The sequence below is a fragment of the Leptidea sinapis genome, chromosome 9, assembly GCF_905404315.1.
Source record: "Leptidea sinapis chromosome 9, ilLepSina1.1, whole genome shotgun sequence".
Classification (NCBI taxonomy): Eukaryota; Metazoa; Arthropoda; class Insecta; order Lepidoptera; family Pieridae; genus Leptidea; species Leptidea sinapis.
In genome coordinates this window covers 13,790,837-13,814,228 of record NC_066273.1, presented here as the reverse complement: position 1 = coordinate 13,814,228, position 23,392 = coordinate 13,790,837, and the positions used below count along the sequence as shown (strand labels likewise).

The 23,392-nt window shown below is 33.2% G+C and overlaps 1 protein-coding gene across 1 annotated transcript in view; it reads right to left on the bottom strand.

Moving 5' to 3' along the window:
- LOC126966177 (uncharacterized) overlaps positions 1 to 23,392 on the bottom strand; it is a 104,255-nt gene that overhangs the window by 33,029 nt on the left and 47,834 nt on the right. The window contains exons 3-4 of the mRNA XM_050810135.1: positions 23,063 to 23,110; positions 18,670 to 18,743 (exon numbers count right to left, since the gene is read on the bottom strand). Of these exons, the coding sequence (XP_050666092.1) occupies positions 18,670 to 18,743; positions 23,063 to 23,110 (122 nt within the window). The remainder of the gene's footprint in view (positions 1 to 18,669; positions 18,744 to 23,062; positions 23,111 to 23,392) is intronic.

The window sequence follows — 23,392 nt, the reverse complement described above, 5'->3', positions numbered from 1 at the left end:
TTAATATAGTACCCAAAACTATAAACTTCGTGTTTGTGAACATTAGTTGTATAAGGTTTTGATGGATCGTTAAAGCATGTCTGAATTGGATTAAGGAAAGCTTCAAAATCCGCGTATATAACAAAGGGTATTTGTAACATCTTATTAAATTTATCAAATTTTAAGACATTGTTTGAAATTGGTTGTTCAAACCAATCTTTTAAAGTTTTTTCTGTATTAGGCAATTCCACTTTAATATGACAACAATCATTCAATTGATGAGCTGATAACTTATCATTTGTTGAGAAGTGTAAAAGACAACCGTCACAGATGTAGATTGCATGTTCATGGTTTGAAATTTGACCACTTACTAAACGCGATAGGTTTTTAATGTAGCAAAAATGATTAATTGTTCCGTGCGAAATAAATAATAAATTGATATGAACAATTTTCCGTGATTTTGTTAAATACAATGGACCAACTAATTCATGTACTTTCTTTTTACAATTGTATTCAAGACCAAAAACATTTACACTTAAATTATTTAACCTTTCTACTTTCTGTATATCTGTCATTTTAACAGGAAACGTAACTCCGTCAAAATTTAATTTATTTGAATATTTACTGTAAGATGAAACTCTCTGAGAGTTCTTAGTAACTGGATATAATGCAGAAAGCAAAGCCCATTTAAAGCATAAATCATCCGAGTTTTGTACATTTATAACACTTTTTTTTAATTTGATTTCTTTAGGTAATTCAATATATGATTTTCCACGTAATGGATTGAATTTGTTTATATTCATGTCTAATGCATTTATTTTCTTAAGACTCCAACCACTATCTTTTTTCTCAAATGTGCTAATTTTAGTCATCAACATATCACATAAGGACGAAAAGAAAAAATTTAAATCCTCACCCTGCATTATAGTATAACTACATGTTTGAAATTCAAATTCATTAGAAATATTTTTTGTTTCTTGAACAAAATTAGCGTGCAGAATAAAATTAACTTTAAAAATTGTAAGCAATCGAACAGATTCCTCAAATAGTGAAATAATTTCATTTTTAATAGAATTCAAAAACATTTCTGGTGTTTCGAATGTTTGTAATTGGTTGGATTTACTCTTTATTTTATATGAGATAATTCTATTACCAAAAGCCGATTCGTGTACTGTGACATTTTTTAAAGTACTATGTAATTGCATTACGTTATTCTTATGGAGGTTACTTCTAAGATGATTTGCATAATATCTTTTCCGTATTAAGATTTGACATAAAGAACAGTTCACCATTTCATCGTTCACACTGGTGAGCCCCGATGATGTGGATGGTTCCCCTTGTCTTCCTCTCTTTGTACTTGTATCATTGTCTTCACTGCCTTGTAATACTACACTTCTTCTCTTAAAACCTCCTCCACTTTGTAGAACAGGTTGACTACAACATAAGTGAATGATATTAGCCACATTTCATCAATAATATAATACTAAATAATTTACAAAGAAAATAACTCACTTGATCATTTTTTCAACCTCATTACATACAAAGCAGAGTTCCATATCGTTATGTTTAATTTTCCAAATGATGAAAATATAATAATATTATTTGTATAAGAGAATAAATAAACTAATAACTAAACTGAACTAATATTTATGTATTTCTTCATAGCTACCTACTTATTGTTAAAATTATATTTCTTATAATTTTCTGTTTCTATAATTTTCTTCGTAACATTGTATAAAATCTTTTTTATGTCCTTATAACTTTCATTATTGTCGATTGTATAATATTTTAATCTATAATCAGCGTATTTCCATTGTTCTTGTGCAGGCGTGTTTTTTATTTTATTGAGATCATAGATTTCTATTTTAACCAAATGTGATGCATTTCTTCCGTCATCTGCATTAGTTGTAATGTAAATACTTCCATTCTCATGTGCTCTGGATATTGATGATGATATTTTCTTTTGTTTTGTTTTTTTCACTTCGAATAATGCATCTATATTTTCATTTGAGCTGGCCCTCTTCAAGGATTTAAGTTGAGGAACTTTTAATGAATCCTGACTATCTTCAGATAATGGATAGTAAAATGTTTTATATGTAGTTTCTTCCATTGTTGGGTTGAATGCATTCTACAACAACAATAAGACTGCTTTAGAATAGTATTATACATACATATCTCTTAATAATCAATATAACAAATGATATTACTTTTTAATTTCAAAGTGAATAATAGATAAAACTTACCTCCATTGCAGCAAATCACTCAACAATTACAGAACACACAAAATATATAATAATTTGACTGAATACGCCACTTCAATGATTATTTTTCTGAACAGTTCTAGCATTTTATACTAAAATATCGTAAAAGTAAATTTGTTTATGATTAGTACTGGTTTTTAAATATTGTGGTGAAACATAATGGCACTTAAATGATAAGTTCAATTATTGATAGTTTAATGGAGTCAACATTTCCAGATTGTACTAATGACTACGTAAGTATGTAGGTACAAAGTTCGTTTTCAATCAGCTTTTATATTATAATAAAATTGATGAAAATATAATTTCATCAAATGTTCATAGATTTATATTTGAATCGCTTGTAATGATATTTTGTTTTATTGTAACCATATAAGTTTTAAATACATGAATAAGATACATTAAAGCCTTATTTATTGAGTGCTTATGTTATTATGATCCACATAACTATTCAATCCTCGCAACTGACAAGACCCTGTTCTCAACTAATATGAATACAATCGAGATACAGAATTATTTGAACAAAATCGATCCCAGTATTAAAAATAATGTTTACGCGGCAAACCGATTGCCGATATATGTTGTAACGCCCTGTTATATTGTCAGCAATTTAGATAGTGATAATAAGCCAGGCACTCACTGGGTTGCAATACACATTGATGAGCAGGGTATTGGACAATACTTCGATTCATATGGTCGTCCACCTCAGGGATTCCAGCTGATGTTTTTACAAAGGAATTGCAGAATGTATAACTACAATACTGCAAGAGTACAGAATGAATATACCGCAGTGTGTGGCGAGTACTGCATAATGTATCTATACTTTAAGTTTAATAAGAAGAGTTTGAATGATTTCATCAAATATTTTGAAAATGATACAATCTGCAATGATGTTTTATTATATACTTTATTTAAATCATGTTTTAAAAATAAATAATAAATACAGAAACTGTCTTTTTAATCGTAGTAACGAATGTGATAGAGGTAATTAGTAAATTACCTGTATCATGTTCATGGAAATTTAGACATTGAGTCGCTCACCAATCATTAGCTAAATGACCAGTGATTATTAATGATTATGGATCTGTTTAATTTAAAATGCTAACTTTGAAACTATAAGAGATATCGAAAAACGGATCAGCGCAATCGCTCGGAAATACATCAAAACCACCAGTTTGACACCAAACTTCTTTTTTTTTTTTTTAGTAGGCATCACGAGCAAGTGAGCCAGAATCGAGGAGCCAGAACCGGCGAATCCCTACTACTGTGAGCCAGAACCGGCGAATCCCTACTACTAATGTTTGTTTAATAGGCTCCGCAATTACTGAACCGATTTGAATAATTCTTTCACTGTTGGGAAGCTACATTATCCCCGAGTGTTATAGACTATATTACATTTTCAAAAAATTAGGGATCCCTACTAAAAATCCAGTAATGTAACCCAAGGTGTAAAAATACGTACGCGAACGACCGCGACGTCGCTGGGTATCTAGCTAGTCAAAAATAAAATTGAAATATCCTTTACTTAATCTGATATAAAATAAAAACATTTAATACGAATTAGTTTCTCAATTTCTAAATCTTGCCAATTATTAATTGATTTAACCGTTTTTCCTAGATGTGTGAAACTATCCACGAGCTATAGTTTGTAACTTATTATAGGTAATGATATTTATAGGTTCTACAGTTCCTCCCATTTACTTGATCCTTTTCATGTTCATTGCTAGGCCTGGTTTTTCGCTCTTTTGGTGTAAATCTTTAATCATTCTTTATAAGTTTGGAATTGTGCTGAAGATTATTACAACAACATCTGCAAATATTAATTTTTTTAGGTTTTGCCCATTTATGTTTATATCTAGGTTGTCCCATTAAGCTTTAAAAATAAATGTTAAGAAACAGAGTTAAACAGTTTTGGGGTCCCTGCCTCTATCTCTCTTATTTCTGAATCTTCTACTCTTATATAGATTTCAAGTTGTATTAGTGCCTCACAATTGGTATTTATCTGACTGGTTATGTTTCTGTAAGTTTTTCGTATTCCATCCAATCCTAATGCTTTCCATAAGCAGCAATATTCTATGGAGTCTAATGCTTTTGTAAAAACTATGAATGATGTAGCATAGGTTATTTGATATTATTTTGATGTTTTCTATTATTTGTTTAATGCTTTATAAATTATTTTGAATTGCGTTTGTTCTGGTGGTTGTATATATATATGTATGCGTGTCTCTTTGTAAATATTTTATTCGGATTTGTGATCACAGTAGTATGGGTCTTTCATCGTTTATATCATGATGATATCCTGTCTAAAGTACAAATAAGATCTCAGCTGTTAACCATGTTACTGGTATTATCGCGTCTTCAAGAATTTTGTTGAATAGATCTACATGTTACTAGGTCTTCAATTATGTGGTCCTGACGAGTTTTGTTTACCTAAAGACTTTTGGGGCTTGACTATCTCTATATAAAATATAGAATCAGTATTTACAGTATAATACGAATATAATTAATTATTCTCTTTCTTCAAGTTCTTTTTTGCCAGTGTGCGTTATAATGTCTCCTATATTCTCTAATTAATCTCTGTACTAATATCTATTAGATAGGTCTATCCTTTAATTTTTTTTAAATTTTGATTTGCAAGCCAGAGATCCATGTCAATTCCTTGTTTAAATATTTTTTTGTTGATTGAATTGCTACAGAAGAGTGTATAGTGTTCATTATCTTTGTGAGTATACACTTGTATGTCATATTTTCTCCTGTTTAGAAATATTCTTCAAATATACAGGTGTACATTTTAAACTTCCATAGATGGGGTCGATCATAGGGATAAATAGTCTCAAACTCTCAAACATACATGGTAGGTGGGTATATTAAATGAAAATAAGACCATTAAATCTAAACTTCTAGATTAAATGGGGAAAGATAAATTGTCTACCCTTTGCTTCAAAACGTAGTTTATTTGTAGGCACGAGGTTAGCCGACGGCTTAAGGCTGTCACAAGAGAATACACCAGAATAGTGAAGTCCCACATTTATTTAAGGGTTTCAAGAGCTTTATGCTACATCTATGAATAAAATAGATTGAATTCTAATAAATACATTATAGTTCTAGCAAATAAATAACATACGTATCTATTTTATAAAATACATTTTTATAAATACACGCAAAAAATACTAATTTTTATAGACTTCTAACGGCCGTTCCTAATATACTATCTACAGATAGAGATAAATTACTACCTTCTACTATCAGTAATTAGCTATCAATAGCAGACTATTCAGAAAGCTGTCCCAATTAACCCGATATGTCATTCTTATCGCCATACAAACTTCTATCGCTGGTAAGCTATACGTCCTCCCATTGACAGACAGCGTGTAAGGATAAGGTGAGTTACCATCGATAAGTTTATTGGGACAGAAAAGTCAACGATAGTTACGATTTTTATCTCAAGTAGGCCAAACTGGAGATAGACTGAATATTGGGAACGGCCGTAAGTGACTTCTAACACCCCATAAAATATTTTAAAGGCTTCTTTTCTCCAAGGTCTTATGCTTTCTATAAAATAATACTAAACCTCTTTATATAAGTTTAAGAAACCTTATCGGAGAGTAGTAATTAATTGAACAGAACATAATCTCAGCCCGTTCTAGATTCCCGTTTCCGACAGAAACTAATAGAAATCTCAGTCCGTAAGTTAATTAATAAGAGACATTATTACGTCTTCCATGCCATTTATTCAGAAATATACGTATCTAATTTCCGAGAGGATATCTGAGGCAGGTCGTCGGGATACGAAACCCTTCATAAAAACCTGCAACGAAGATTGAAGTAAACGTTCCGTGTAAACTGATTCTGTAAGCGTCATGGCTCAAGCCATACGCTTCAGCGTCTTTTTTATTATTAGATTTTGTTAATGATAGCCGTAAACGAACAATAATGAAGTACGTTTTTTCAAAGTTAAGGGATTACCTTTAAAAATGCCTTTTATTTCTCATCAGGTCTTGTATTTTTATTTATTTTTTCGACAGAATTACGAACTGAAGTGATCCTTTACATCACCACGCAGCTTGTACTGCATTGCAGGATTTCTAATAATAAACAAGTACAAATAAAAACTTACTTATAATTGCTACGCGAACTTAATTTAATAATTTACTCGCATTCCTTCAAAGTATCTGTCATACCCATAAACTTTTTTTTTATATGACAGTAAGGGACGAGAAGAGCACGACGTTCAGGTGATGGTAATTGAGTCGCGCTGCCCAGTAGCGCTCAGGATTCGTGAGAAACCCAAAAATTAAGGTTCTTTGTGACTTAAGTTTATTACGTAATTAACTAACCTCACAAAATCTTATAGTGACCATATCAATATTGAAAAATCTCATCTTTTCTATATTAAAAACAAAATGTGTCTCACCAATAATACTTATTATTAGATTGTCGACAGGGAACCCAAATAAAAATGTGTTAGAAGTTTAAATAAATCGGGAACATGAAAATTAACAATTACCCGCGGTTTGCTTGTCACACACACTACTCGTCTTATACGAAGTTATTATAAGTTTTGTCGCGGTAATCTCCGATCTCGGGAAACTCACTTGCCGACTGAACTCAACTGTTACTTTACTTGGAGAACCAATCTCTTTTGTTGGACACACAATTCGGCATGATCTTATTTCACTATGCTATTGATTTTGTTATTCAGACTTCAGGGAAGTAAATTAAAGTAAAGAGAATATAATCATTAAAGGAACTATTGTCGCGCAATGATATTTAAAAGTATAGATAGGTTACGTAGACAACATTCGGTGTTCGAAAATGATACACTAACTCACACATGAATAATTTAACATTGCAATAGCACACTACATTACGATTACACGTCAAAGAAGGATATTAAATGCAATTATCGCAAGCGAAAAAGAGTTAACTCTAATTTGCTAATTGCGTCGTATTTGTATAGAAAAAATATAGTTAATTCATCAGATATGATTTTTTACCGTACACCGTGATTTATGCCTAAATTACGATTCATTCATGAGTTCATGACGTAATGAAAGCATTAAAGTAGTAAAACTGCATTGAAATTAGGTAGATAATGTGTCATTGATTTTATAAAAAATTAATATTATAATAATATTTTAATGTTGTACCTACATCAAATTGTAAGCAATTCTGTTAACAACAAACGCGTGTGTACAGTTTTCGTATCGAGAGAGCGACTACCAAAGAAACCAATTGACTCAATTTAGGCGATTGATTTTCGGCGCGCTAGTGACATATCTACCTCTTTTAATACTATAATATCATTGTTGTCGCGTAGCAACGCTGACGTTGTACATGACGAGAATTGTCAAAATTCAAGGCATTGATAATTTTGACAGCTCCGTCAGTAATACCCGTAGCTCAGCGGAAAAGTGGTCAGACGCTGTAGATCCGGGTTCAACACACCTACCAGTGTATTTGGGATGGAATTTTATTAGGTTTTGTGAAGTGAATGAAAATTTCTTGTAAGTTCAGGATCAAATCAAACAAAAAAAAAGGATGGAAAATGAGCAAGCGGGATAAATATAGTTAAAAGAAATTTCTAGTACAATTTCAAAATGGAATGGGAGAAGTATTTTGAAAATAGAACAGATCCCGGGGTATATAAGCAGTACTAAGCGCCACCGACAAGAGGAACAGCGGCAGACCGGCGAAGTGCAAGTTCAGAAAAAGTGAACGCAAATAAAGACTCGTTCCTATAAGCGAAGTATTATTTTCATTCCCTGACCCACTCTTCTGTCACTATTTAATGTAAAGGCATCTCTTGTTTCTACGTTGTTGGTGTTAATATAGGAGTTTACTCCATCTGGCCACAAATCTAAGGATTTACGCACTGTTACCATGAGAAATTTTGTTGTAGAGATTTTCTTGTTTGGTGCTTCGGCTGAAATCTATACAGCGTACTTAGACTTCGCTGAGACTTTACTTACGTATAACTCATACCATACTCTACCATAGGGCATACTCCCTTTGTGCAAGGCAATCACTCCAATTCTGTTTTCTTTAACACGCCATTCCATTATAGAGATTTTATTAATCTTTGAAGATAAATATGTGAAAAAGCGGGAAATGATCGAAGTTTCCAGCACGATAAACGCGTTCCAAATTTGAGTTTTTTAATTTGTAACAATATTTATGCAATAATTTTTATATAAAATGGCGGTGTAATTTATGTCACGATTTTTTTTCCCTTAAACCTGACGGTGGTTTTACTTGTAATCGAGTTTATTGAAAAATGTTTTCAATATTATTATTTTTTTGTATTTTCGTTTGAGCTGATGGTTTTGTTACTAATACTCTAAATAAATAAATTAATTAAATACAATATTTATGGCAAGACTAGTTAGTAGTATAACTATAGTTATTGCAGTTATTTTCTATAACGTATCACATCATATCAATTAAATACCCTTTTAACGGTTAAAATGGGTGTAGGAAAAATATCAGTTAAAATTTCCTATTTGATATAAAAATAATTTCATTTTAAATGGGTCTATTAATGTATAAGTTTACGTAACATATATTTCTCTATAAATTCATGTAAAAGAGGATAAGTTTTAATTAATAGCAGTGTTGCCGCCTCGAATGCGTAATAAGCCTCGAATATGGCTGACGGGAATAAATTGTTGTCATTATTGTGAAAAAGTCGTTTGTGGCTGACACAGAAGAAAATGGATGATCCGCGCGAGGCTAAACAGGCCCTGGTGAGCTCTCAATCTGACATGCATTTACACTATACTGATATTAAAAACAAAATTGATAAATATATGTATATTTTCCTTCGAGCTTAATACATTTATTTATGCGTAGCGCGATAGGTGGCGCTGTTGACTGGACTGACTGTCCAATAAACATAAAACAAAAGACTTCCATTTTCAAAAAACAAATATTATGATAATTCCTTACACGGGCTCTAATGATGAAAATAATAAAATGAATTCAAGCTCTAAAAGATTAAAGATGCATCCAATATACGATAATTTATATTTATACAGTTTATTCTTTATTACTTTTTATGAAATATTTGAAATTATTTAAACAGGATTTATATATTGGATGCAGCACCTTATAAACTAATTTATTATGTATATTACAGCCATTGTAAAATACTCTATTTGATTGAAAATAGTGGGCGTTGAGTTTCTTGTAATGTTATTCTCACGAGCTCAACATTTTCTGAAGATATAGTAGATTCAGTAATTTAAATGAAATATTTATAGTTACGATTCAAACGCGTTCAGGTAAAGACTAATTGAATAAAATTTATTTGACTTTGACCATATTTTCCTTCGAGATTTATTCATTTATGGGTGACGCGATAAGAGGAGCCATTGACTGGATCACGGTCCAACAAAATTAAAACAAAAGACTTCCATTTCCGAGAAACAACAGATATTCTAATCTAATCAATATTTCACCAGCTAGTATTTTTTTGGTTCCAAAGAGTTTGCACTTCAATCTAACTATTTATGTGACGGACCTCGTACATTATTGTTCCCTTCAAACCAAATCTGCAGTGCCCCAGGGCACTAGATTTTTTTAGATATACCAAAACTGAGTGTGCCGTACGGAACCCTACTCCCTCACCAAATTCTGACCCTTACTTTGTTTATAAGGTGTTTATTTTGCATGGTCTTATAGCTTGTATCAATAGCTGTCAGATACATTCGCTCAAATCATTCTCTCATTACAAGCAATCTTTTAATACACGTAAGGTAATACGAATTGACGGAACACTGCGTGAGAGCCAGACTCACGGCGATTTGAGGCATACCGCGCTATCAGAGTTTCCCGGAACGGAAAGGAATAAAACTATGATTTTATGAATTACTTGGTAGCCATATTTATCTTGAAATCCAACTCTATATTAGAACGATCCTCTATCCTAACGCTATTGTGATAGAGTAGGTTATGATCCCGCTGAGTACATACATACTCAACGTTATCGAGAAGAGATGCAATAATAGTCTGCTATAACAGAATATTCATTAACTGCTACTGTATTATCTGTAGGCAAAGATGAGGCTTACAGTAGATAGACCATAATATTTCGTTTACGATACAATTATTGGGGAAATTGGAGTGTGGGAAATACGATACAATAACAAGAAATTATTTGAAGGTAGAGAAATGGATTCCTAAACATTATAGGATATAACCGTTAAATGTGACCAGGAGATCATTCCGTAACTATAACAGATATCAATAAACCTTAAACTGATACCGGAAGTGCGTTACGTAATTAGTAAAATATATATTCAATAACTTCTAAAAAATCAAACGAGACTTATACTAAATTTTGATATTAAGATTAGGTAACGTACTTTCGAACTTTTGTTACTGTAACCAATTTTGATTGACAAGTAATAAACAGGTAGCGCCACCAGTGGGAGGCACCAAAACGGCGCCTATTTGTGCCGTGAAGCAGTAATGTGTAAGCATTATTGTGTTTCGGTTTGAAGGGCGTTGCAGCTAGTGAAATTACTGGAAAATGAGACTCAACATCTTATGTCTCAAGATGACGAGTGCAATAATTGTAGTGTCGTTAAGAATTTTTCGGTTAGCAGCACTGCATTGATTACAATTAGGGCAGGGCGTATCAATTGTCAATAATGTAATGTAATTGTATCAATGTCATAAAATAACGTTTGGAATTAGCTCCTTAGCATGTTGAGTATTAAACCAGATAACCACTATTATTGCTAACGCAAACATTGTTAAATCAATAAATAGTAGTTAAAAAAAATAATTAAAAAATAGAAATTGTATTTTGTAATTTAAAATTAACATCATTTCCTGCCTTATAGATGAAAATTATATAAATTAATGAAATATTATTTTGCAAATTGAAAAATGGAAAGATTTATCAATTTAATGTAGCGTCATCGGTCCTTGATAAATCTAGGAAGTTTGAACGAAATTTGGCCGTTTAAATTAGGTCATAATCGCGCCCAAATGAATCGGTTACAAACAAATATACATACAGGCGAAGCTAATAAAAAGCATGTAAAAAACGGCTGCCAGTTCGTCTCTAAGCTAGTTTAATATAAATCTATGCTTTCAACAGTATTTTATTTTAATTAAAATAAGTAAAAATTTAATTATTGTTAAAAATAATAAGCGAATACATTTTTGAAGTTAATTTCTTTAAATACTTGTCTAATAGCTCCAAAAACTCAACAATCTGTCAAGTAGTGATAATAATCTAGATCTCTTCTGTTCAAGCGTAGACTCTGTAACACGTACCTTAACCAACAAATTCTTTACTAATAACCTTACATAGTCTTAAGTTGTTACGTTACCCTTAACTTTATTGATCTGTAAATTGTACTTTTCAAATTGTATATACTCACGTTGTCAGATCCATTTTCTACTCTAGCACTAATTGTGGAAATTTACAATTGGCTTTTTTTATGAAAATAAGGCACGAGACGAGCACGACGTTCATTTGGTGGTAATTGATAAGCCTTGCCCATAAAAATGCAGCGCCGCTCAGGATTCTTGAAAAACATAAAAATTCTGCGCGCAATACCTTGAGACATAAAGATGTTAAGTCTCGTTTGCCCAGTAATTTCACTAGCTACCACATTTACACCCTTTACACCGAAACACAATAATGCTTACATTTTACTGCTTCACGGCAGAAATAGGGGCCGTTGTGGTACCGATAATTTAGCCGGCATATTGTGCGAAGGAGCCTCCCACTGGTGGCTCTCTGTAATTATCTTAAGTATCATTTAAGTTTTTAAAGCTGTTGATTTTCCTAATAACTAAAATAAAAACATTTGATAATGTCCAAACATTAGAAGTAAAACTCTGCAATTATTCAAAGGAGGTACTAAAATACTCAAAGTGCTGGTACACCAGCAGTGAAGAAACCATAAAGGTACTTATAACTTCAAGTTGATTTATTGATATTGCCACGAAGGCGAGGCGAGATTAATGTTGAAACAAGACGCTCCAAAGGGGGTTTGGTGAAGCGATATATTATGGGAAATATGAGTTTATGGTGGCGATCTCCTTACAGTACCCATATCATTTTGACACTTATCACTAAAAAGCTGCGATCGTATTCAAGGCTCTTGATTAAAATTGACACTTTGAGGAGCTTACGTAGATCCGCAGTATATCTGTCGATACGGTTCAATTTATTACTGGGGTTGAACATTTTATAGGAATAGGAACACGCATAAACTTTTAATGCCTATTACTCGGCTAAGTCGAGTTAGTAAGTCTTTTGTGGGGCGATGTATATGCTTTTACAACAAGATCCCAGAAAATGTTCAAAACAAAAGTATTGCGTTATTCAAAACAATTGTTAAAAAACGTTTGTGTGGAAAAGGTTACTATAACATAAATTACTTTCTTAATGATACCACAGTTGTTACAGTTATCAGAAGTTGATGCATCCAAAATAAGGTAAGTTATATTTATACAGTTAATTATTTATTACTTTTTATGAAATTATTTATATTATTTAAATAAGACTCATATATTGCATGTAGCAACTAGCACCTTACAAACTAATTTATTATGCATATAACGGCCACTATAAAATACTCTATTTGATTGAAAAGAGTGGCCGTTGAGTTTCTTGTATGTTCTTGTCACGAGCTCAACTTTTTACTAACATATGGTAAGATTAAAAATTAATAAAGTAATTTAAAATAAATATTTATAGTGACGAAAAGCGCTTAGTTTAAGCCTAATTGAATAAAGATTATTTGACCTTGACTGCATAGATAAATATTGAGGAACACCAGAGGAATCACAGGAGTGTTGCCGGCCTTTAAGAAAGATGTACGCGATTTTTTTGAAGGTACCCATGTCGTATCGTCCCGGAAACACCGCACAAGGAAGTTCATTCCACAGCTTTGTAGAACGTGGAAGAAAGCTCCTTTAAACCGCACTTTGGAGGACCGCCACACATCCAGATTCTAAAACAATCCCGGAAGGAGTATATAATATTCCAACTTGGCCGGGAGATCGGTTGATATATCCTCATACTATATATATAATATAACTACAGCATGTTCATTATAATTGCAATTAAAACTTTGTACATGAACAAATTTAAATCAAACCAAAATGCAATCACAACTTTCACCATCGGCTTACTGAAATCTCGAACAATACCGAACCACGCAGCAAATAACTCATTTTATGCCAACCAATTACTTCAAATGTACTGAAGTTATATTAATTAGCAGTGGGGGCAAAGCTGAGTGTGCATAAGAGACGACAAGCAACTATGATACAATTTCATAATAAAATAAGGGTGAATATTGCCCGAGTTGGTCACAGGGTGGGTGTTGGAGTTAACAATGGCAGCGAGCATTTTGATTACTTTGCCGTCGAGTTCGTTTCGGATGTATGGCTCTACACTACAAGGTGCAGCTTTGATAAATTGGCCTATCTATATATAAAGATAATACAGATTACGAATTATATAGTTTATGTTTAATATATACTTCGTGTGCTTGATTTTAAAATCTTATTCAAACTATGCGATCCTGTAGGATTGCAATAATATTTAAATGTAAATTAATTAAGACTTTAGGTAATATAATAAAACCTATCCTATCTCTCAAGTTGGACTAAACTGCACTCTATGAAGTAATTCCCACTAAAATCGGGTCATTAGTTTAGGAGTCTACGTAATTTATATATATTAAGATAACTTAAGTAGTGGGAAATAACGCTACTGTATAATTTCAGGCAAATAATATCCGGAATGAGCCCCAATATCATATCTGTATGAATATATAAAATCGGTCGGGTACCAGATTCTACCAGGCGTCCATGAAATGTCAAGATGTCGGCCATCAAGGGTAGTTGACAGTGACGAATAGATCCCTGGGAAATCAATTATCAGTCTGATTAGGTCTTTGTTGAGCAGTCACCTGTCTCCGTGATCGATTGTTGTGTTTACTGATCCCAACAAGTTGTTATTATAATATCTTATATCGTTAGTTTCTATTTCTGTTACCCTGGTTTTCCTTTAGAAAGTTAACTAAGTAGTACCGCTGTGAATTAAAACTTAACGATGTGAAAAAGCTACTAATATATACAACTAAAGGATTTAGTCTTAGAGGGATAGAATGAGATAGAATACGAAGTTACATTTAGACATGACATTAATTCATTTTCTAAGATAATTTATACGTCTGGATCGATCCTCTAGCTGTTAGGCAACAGTTTTATTTATTTAGAGTGAATGACAAGTTACGTCATGTACTCGCGTTATGTATGTCACTTTCTTTTGGTGTGTGTGCGTTGCTGAAAATAGAGGTTTAACAGTTTGCCGCTACTTTTTTCGACGTGACCACAGCTATCATAGTCTTTCTAGATGTATAAATTATCTAACGTATTTTTTTTCCTTTTTTCTTTATGACAATAAGGGACGAGACGAGCAGGATGTTCCACTGATGGTAATTATATGGCCATTACAATTCAGTGCCGCTAAGAATTCTTGAAAAACCCAAAAATTCTAAGCGGCACTACAACTGCGCTCGTCACCTTGAGACATATGATCTAGAATCTCATTTGCCCAGAAATTTCACTAGCTTAGGGCGGCCTGCAGACCGAAACATAGTAATGCTTACACATTACTGCCTCATGGCAGAAAAAGGCGCCGTTATGGTACCCATAATCTAGCCGGCATCCTGTGCAAAGCAGCCTCCCACTGGTAAATGAAAACATGAATAGCAAATTATACTAAACCGTTCACTGTCGTCAATGAGTGCACCTTTTTTTCTTATAAGAGCGCTTTGTGTGAATAAGTCAGGAATTGGAAATAGGTTATACGTTTTAGCGTATTTAAGTAGTAAGTAGTAGTATATAGAATGATTCGCGATTTCAAGCTAATTCTACTCGTGAGACTTGCGAGGAAGTGAAAAGCGAAGAATGTGCAATTTTGCAAAGTGTAATTAGGAGAGGAAGTGGTTGAGATGTGGGACTTCATTTAGTATTATCGTGTCTATCTACACTCCTCTAGACTCAAAGACATATTAACCAATAATAACCGACCGGCCTAATAAGTAGCAAATTTATATTCATCCCACTTCTGATACTGTACTTATCCCACTTCTGATACTGTACTTATCCCACTTCTGAGACTACCTTTATCCTATGTCTGATCCTGCATTTATCCCATTTTATTACACTTTACTTTTCTGAAGGCTTACTTTCTACCGTATTTATTTAAAGGAGGACATAGAAGCTAGTGGTTCACTTTGTCGTGAACTACATCTAGTGTATTTACATATGCATAGGAAACAAGAAATTGTTGTTGATCTGAACGAGAATTTAGGCCAACTGGAAGGTCTTAATAGGACCCACAGCGATGTGCTTATTAAAATCGAAAACTAAGCCAAAGTTTATCTATAAAGTCAAACTTCTTTGTCTTAAAGTTTGACTCTCGGGTTATTAATGATTTTCCCGATAAAGTTCTCTGCGTTCTCTTGGATATTCCACGAACTCAATTCAATTTATTCGCTCGTCTAATGAGAAGAAATCTTATTTAAAATGATCTCGTATTTTTTGTGTTTTCACCATTAGCCTCGGGAATTCAATTCTAGGGCAAACACAGATAGTAACTTTTCATATTACTGCGACATTGTCTGCATAAAATATAGAAAATTGCCAACGCAAAACACTTGATGACTTGGCAAATCAATAGTTCTACTACAAACAGATAGGTAATCATATTAAGGGGTGAGACGAGCATGACGTTCAGCTGATAATAATTGATACGCCCTACCTATTACAATGCAGTGCCGCTCAGAATTCTCGAAAAACTTAAAAATTCTGAGTGGCACTTCAATTGCGCTCGTCACCTTGAGGCATAAAATATTAAATCTCATTTGCCCAGTAATTTCACTATCTACGGCGCCCTTCAGACCGAAACACAGTAATGCTAACACATTACTGCTTATGAGTTTTTTTATAATTCGATACCATTATATAACCTCTCAATGTGACGAGCGCAATTGTAGTGCCCCTCAGATTTTTTGGGTCTTTCAAGAATCCTGATGGCACTGCATTGTAATGGGCAGGGCGTATCAATTACCATCAGCTGAACGTCTTGTTTGTCTCGTCCCTTGTTGTCATTAAGAATATGATGACGAGGAATATGATATAACATGATAAGAGCTTTTTGATTTTCTCCATGATCTCTCGATGATCAAGCAAAAGCCTAGTGGATTAAAAATTAGGTTTGAATTTCGAATGTCTTTGTAGTTCGTAAAATAAATAACAATATTTTAATTTGCGTAATACGTTCCAGTTGCGATCGAAACAATTTAGCAAAGTTGTTTCTGATATATTCGACATAGCAATCGGGTAATTTAATATTGAAACTGCAGAAAATTCTCCGTCCCTTTATACAAACTCCGGTACATTTACCTGATTAAGTGGCAAATTTGAGTGTGAATTTCAATTAAATATCGATTTTTACAATAAAAAAATTAAAATGCTTTGAGCGTATATGACTTGTATAAAACATAGGAGAGGTTGACACCTACAGATAACAAATTTTTCAATGTAATGTATTTGTATGTTATTCTAATATTTTTAAATTCCTATGGGTGTATGGAGTTTGAATTGCAATTTGTCCTCATTTTGTAAATATCCGGAGTTCCAAAATAATTTTTGATTTACAGGCTTTTCAATATTCGATCGTTAATTTGAGATTTCAATTATTTTTATTCAACTTTTATTTAACCAACCAACCAATAAAGCCCCTATCCTTACAGAGTGACCTATTGCGATAGAGGCTTGACTTAAATTTAAGTATTTAAATATTATTGTTATTTATTTTTATGTCAGTCAAAAAGCAGCATTTCAAAATGGGAATGTTAATTTTTGAAATGCAACATCAATCATTTTACTACAAAAACATATTAAAAAATCTAGTAAAGCCATCCCTAAGATAGATGAAAAAATGGATCACCATAATAATCCATCGGTCATTGAAATGCTAAAAAGAGAAAATGGATTGTAATATCAATATGGAACCACGATTATAGGACTACGAATAAATATTTAAATCTCTCTACTCATACCTAGCCTCAAAAGTAAAATTTTAGTAAAACCACTTACTTAATTCCGATCTTATTGTATGTGGGTTTAACAATAAGTATCAAATAATAATCCGTAAACCCTGACTCTACAAAACCAAAAAGTATGCCTTAGCAAATTCGTTATTGTCGCACAACAAAACAACTTGTTAAGAACCTAAATATAATATATATTGCGTTATAGTAAAACGGCCAAGACATACTTTTTTTTATTTATTTATTTATTATTTCACAAAAAGTACTTATTCTAATTAAACAGCCAATAATTGTAATGAACAAAGTACCTATGTACAAAAAAGTTTTAGCATCTGCAGCCGATCAAGGATTTTTCCTGTATTTCGACAAACACACCAAAGTACCACAAGTATTTTTATTTATTTATAACACTAACACTATTGCAATATTATATTTTGGTCTTACTAGCATTACTCTTTAATGGCCTTAGTACTAAACAACGCAATACACAGCTATTTATATATAATATATACTATGTCTACAGACTACAATATCACATTAAAACATTACGTGAAAAAGGTACTAAAACTTTGGTACCTGCAAATATTCACTAGAAAGAACAATGGCATTGAACCGATCGAGTTAATAAGCCCGTGACAAAATGAGTATTATTAAATTAAGTACAACAAAAACATTTGAATCTACCCTCCGCACTAGTTTTAAAAACTGTATTGCGGCAGAGTAAGAGTAGAGTAGGCTTTAACCAAGATGTCAAGTTTGTAAAGTCAGAGACAATAGTAAAGCTATTAATTATACATCCTCTATACGAGTACATTGAAGATAAAGCGATCCCATACATCAAATGAATCAATCAGTGTTCTAGGATTTCAGTAAGTGCCATAAGTTTTGATGATGGGTCAATCACGAAGCCAGCGGTTTCCAGTTGTCAACATAACCAAAATTATAAAAGCTAACTGATTCATGGGACACTGATAAGTCAAGTACAACTTACCCTAACAGATTCTAGAAAAATCCGGATACATGCTGTAACCTATATTATTTGGCTGGGGCTCTGATTTCTGACTGAGGATACTTACCACCAGTTGCCTTTACATAGAGTCGATACCAACACCATGGAGAAATAAGATCAGATCAGAATGAAGAATGGCGTATAATTAATGCAATCATGATTGTGAAACTGACGTAGCAGTGGGCAGGGGCGCATAGTTCGGCGGACAGATGGCCGTTGGGGTAGTACCCTCATCCTTGAATGGTGACCACGTACCGGTGTTGCTGTCCACTGCTGGACATAGGCCTCCCGCATAATGAAAATGAAAGCAATATAAATCCGTTACCTTAAACCAGGCCATCGTAGAGTCGTCGTACAGGACCACCCATTCCTCTGACCAAGTGCTCCACAAATATTTACCTGAAACATCGTTCATGTTCAATATATTGTCTTTACAAAGCTATAAAAACAAAATCCTTGGACTTCTCTTGGGTTTCAGACCCAAAGAATTCAATGACACATTATAAGAATCCTTTGGTCACATATTATGAGATATGTGAGATAGCAAAATTATTAATGATACTATGTTAAAAGTATTAAATTGCTTCACAAATAATAACCTATTGTTAAATAGTAAATCACCAAATTTGAAACAAAGGCCCGTGGGGCCCAGAGATCTTTTTGCCTCAATAGGGCTAATGGCAACCAAAGCGGTGGCAGTATTTCGGTCAACGGCTCAGCCGAGCTATCCAATGTGGAAATGCTGCCAGTATTCTTGGTACGCTTCCCCGTAATGATAGTTTTAATTTAATGAAATCATAGTATTGTAAACAAAGGTTAAGGTAATGGTAGATTCTTAAACTTTGGAATAAGTAGATTCGAATGTTTTTCTTGGCAATACCATAGATAGTAAATTACAGTGGGGCCCACATATCAGTAACTTAGCAAATAGACTAAGTTCTGCAAGTTTTGCCGTTAAAAGATCAGACAGTTGACATATAATGTGTTAAGTCATACGGGGGTTTTCTATTGTGGGGAAATGCTGCAGATGAATAATTCATTCAACTCAAGAAGAAAGAGAAAAGGTAAATAAACATAATAAATAAGTTAAGGGCTCCTCCATAGACCAACAGTATTTAATTTTACAATAAAATATTAGACTGTATAATACTAGGGCTCGCTGAATACAAATTAAAGAAATACCTACAATAAACCTTCTTTAATAAATAAGGCTTAGTATATTGTAGTAGATTATTTAGAGGATAATGTGAATAGCATTGTTCTTGTCTGGTTCAGGCGCAGGCCACATAAAAATTATAATATTATATTTAGTAGACTAAGTTGCTATATGATTTAAAAAAGGGGTGGGAGTTTTTATCAGTTATTCTATCTATCTCAATCACAATTCCCCAGTACCAGTTTCTTCCATTTGACCGCATACAACGAAGAACGACTCGAATCATCGACGATCGGCTTGATTCTTTGGCGTTGCGTTGCGTTACGGGGAGTGCTCAGAGGAGCTGTTCGGGATTGGGAGCTGTATATTCCAGCGGCCTATAGTACCATCCGCATCACGTTGACGTCTGCCATTAAACAACTGCGCGTTTTGCAAGAAATATCTTGCCTTGCACAGCGACTTTGTGGAATGAACTACCGGCTGCAGTTATCCCGAACCGATACGACTTAGGGACCTTCAAGAAAAGAGCATACTCCCACCTTAAAGGCCGGCAACGCATCTCTTAACACCTGACGTTGTGGATGTCCATGGGTGGTTACCTCACTTCTCCCCACCCCGTGAGCCTCTTGCTCGTTTGCCCCCTCTTACATATAAAAGAAAAGTTCCCGCTTGCCTCCTCTTATGTATAAAAAATGGTAAGGTTATCGGTAATATGCATAGACTTTTAGTATCTAGTAATTGTGTATTATATATCGATGCACATAACCTTTTATCCTTTTAATTTATAAAACATAAGAATGTAACCATGTGTTGCAATAACAATCAAAGAGCTACTTGGAGCTACTCATAATTTTTATGGTATTAGGACTTCAAAGTATTAGGAGGACGTATGTGACAACTTGATAGAGGTCAAACGTATGTGACAACTTGATAGAGTTTATTGATGTTAAGACGAAGGGTAAGCGTAAAACAAGCAAACATGGTGTTTTTAGATAAGTTTTATGGTGAATATATAGCATTTGGAGTAATGGACAGTATTTTACCTTGTTACACGTATCCTTAAGTCTTATTTGTAGGTTGCCTATGCTTGCTGTTGATTATAGTTCACACTCCAGAGCTATTTTGAACTACCACTTTTCTTTGCAGTTTAACTTTTTTGGCATTATTATGAGAGTTACGCATTTGTTTAGTATTACTCTCAGAAAAGTTATTCTAATAGCTTTTACTAGTTTTGTGTAGGAACATTCAGATTAGTAATCAATAGTGAGAATTGTAAGCATATAAACTGTTTGCGCCTTTAAATGTTACGTTTTCCACGCAAGAATTTTGAAAAGATAAGTGTTGTTACATAGATGGCGGTCCGGCAGCCCTGAACTCATATCGCTCAAGGTCGCTGGCATTTAGTGTCGCCTTAAGAGCTTAGTTAATTAATTATATTATACATTATTCTGATGGAGATACAATGAATATGAAAGTATGATGTGAAAATGAAGTTAGAAATCAAAATTCTGTTAAGTTTCGTATCGTATCATAATTTAAATGATTAAGTGTAAGTTTTAAGTTAAAAATTACTTATATTATTAAATTATCAATCAAACTTATCCATTTCTCAATCAATCCGCAAATTATTAGCTTCAATCAAATCAATATGAAAGCATAATATTGAGAGGTACTAGGAGTGCATCATTCACTAAGCGATTACTCATCGTATTCAACAGATATTATGTCGATTGCTTCGCTTGCTTAACACAAAATTTAGTATATTGCTGATGTTCTTGTAATTAATTTAAACTTTGGCAGATTGGTATGCAAAGTGAATTAAGTTTTAATTGAATCCACTTAATCGGTAGTGCAAGTCTAAGTTTTGGGTTAAAGTCATCATCATCACATCACCAGCCGGAAGACGTCCACTGCTTGACAAAGGCCTTCCTCAAAGATCTCTACGACGATTGGTCCTGTGCTGCCCTCATCCAACGTATTCCGATGGTCCTGACCAGATCGTCGGACCATCTTGGATACCAATAGGTACCGCGTACTTCCGGACTTTTTGGATTTAGGTCGTCACTTAAATCTACAATCTCTGTTGTTCGTCAACAACAATATTAATTCTTCTGTTATTGTAAAAGAGAATTAATTATGTTTAAATGTTGCACCTCATATTTCATAATAAATTGTAGAGAGAGCCATGGTTTGCCTATAATTATCTAGTTAAGCCGTTTTACGTAAGGTTTGTTATTAAATTTATATTTATTTATTTTTATTAGTTCACGTTTTAAAAATGTTCGCAAAATTCCTTTTTATTAAAGTATGGGTGGATTTTTCTAATTGATTAAGTTCGAACATTTACTTATTTTGGTTGCATCACTTTGCATAGGCGTTGGTAAATGGTAAAATCTATAACATTGCCAACGAAATACATGCGAGCAGTGGCAGGCAAAATTTCTATGAAGATCCTCCTGTCGTGCTTTAGCGAAACTCTCTAACGGCAGTTCCCAATATTCAGTCTAACTCCGGTTGTGGCCTACTTGAAATAAAAATCATATCTCTGTCTCAATAAACTTATCGACGGTAACTCACCTTATCCGTACACGCTGTCTGTCAATGGGACAACGTACAGCTTACCAGCGATAGAAGTTTGTATGGAAATTGCAATTCACGCATCCCAATATAAGGCGATAAGAATGACTTATCGGGTATATTGGGACAGCTTCAGATTATTGACAGCTAATTACTGACAGTAGACGGTAGTAATTTATCTCAATCTGTAGATAGTAAGAACGGCCGTAAGAAAAAGCGATTCGCTCGTTTGAATGAAACGTGCAGTTTTAATTAATAGATTGACAGTTGACGACTTCAATCTTTTAAAAAAAACGGAGAAATCCACTACGTTATAAGCAACTGTTTGCTTTCAAACTTAGCCGGATTATACTTCGTTGATATAATATTGTAATTACTATTTTAAACGCCAAATGACTGCACGTTTCATACTAAACTAAATTTCAATTTTTAGATCCCCTTTGGTTAAAATAAAAAGCACTATTGAAATACCTTTGAAAAGCTTTGACATTACAAGAAACCATAGACTGTGAGTATAGTGACCAAATTTACTTTTTTTTAATTTTAATTATGGAAAAGCTTCATAAAACGAAAACGTTATAGATTTGAGAACTGGGTAGATTTATTTATCTAATAAGTACCGCCAAAACGGTAAACACAATAGAGTCCAGATATCATACATGACATTTTACCTTTCGACGACCTGTATAGCCGAGTGGTTCGAATCTGAGATGAATATGGATGTTTGTTTCCGAGTCATGGATGTTTATATGTATTTATATTATGTTTAAATAAGTATATTGTATTAAATATATCGTTATCTTGCAACCCATAACACAGGCTATATATGCCTAATTTGGGGCAAGCAAATTTGTGTAAAAAGTGTGTCAATATTATTACAATAACAATACACGCTAAGTGCCCCCTCAGTCATAGGTAAAACCAAAATATAAGATAATAATTAACTAGTAACTACTAAATACCAAATCATTTTAAGTTTACTTACGTTTATAACGAAGCATGTAACCTCCTTTAATTTGAGTCCCTCCGTGTTCTGTAACAATATATTAATGACTCATTAGAATATACTTTGACATTAGAAACAAAGAAATAAATATTTTGACTGTTCATTGTCAGTGCATTTATGAAAATTTAATATACGTTCACAAAAATCGTCACCTTTTTGCTTTTTTTCATTATTATAACACTAGAAATAAGGGCTTACTTGTAACTAATTCTAGTAGGCTTCATAAGATAATAGCTTTAAGGGTAAATGTATACACTTCTATAATAGAATCCCAGCCACTGTTCAGGCATTATCTATAAATAAATTTAA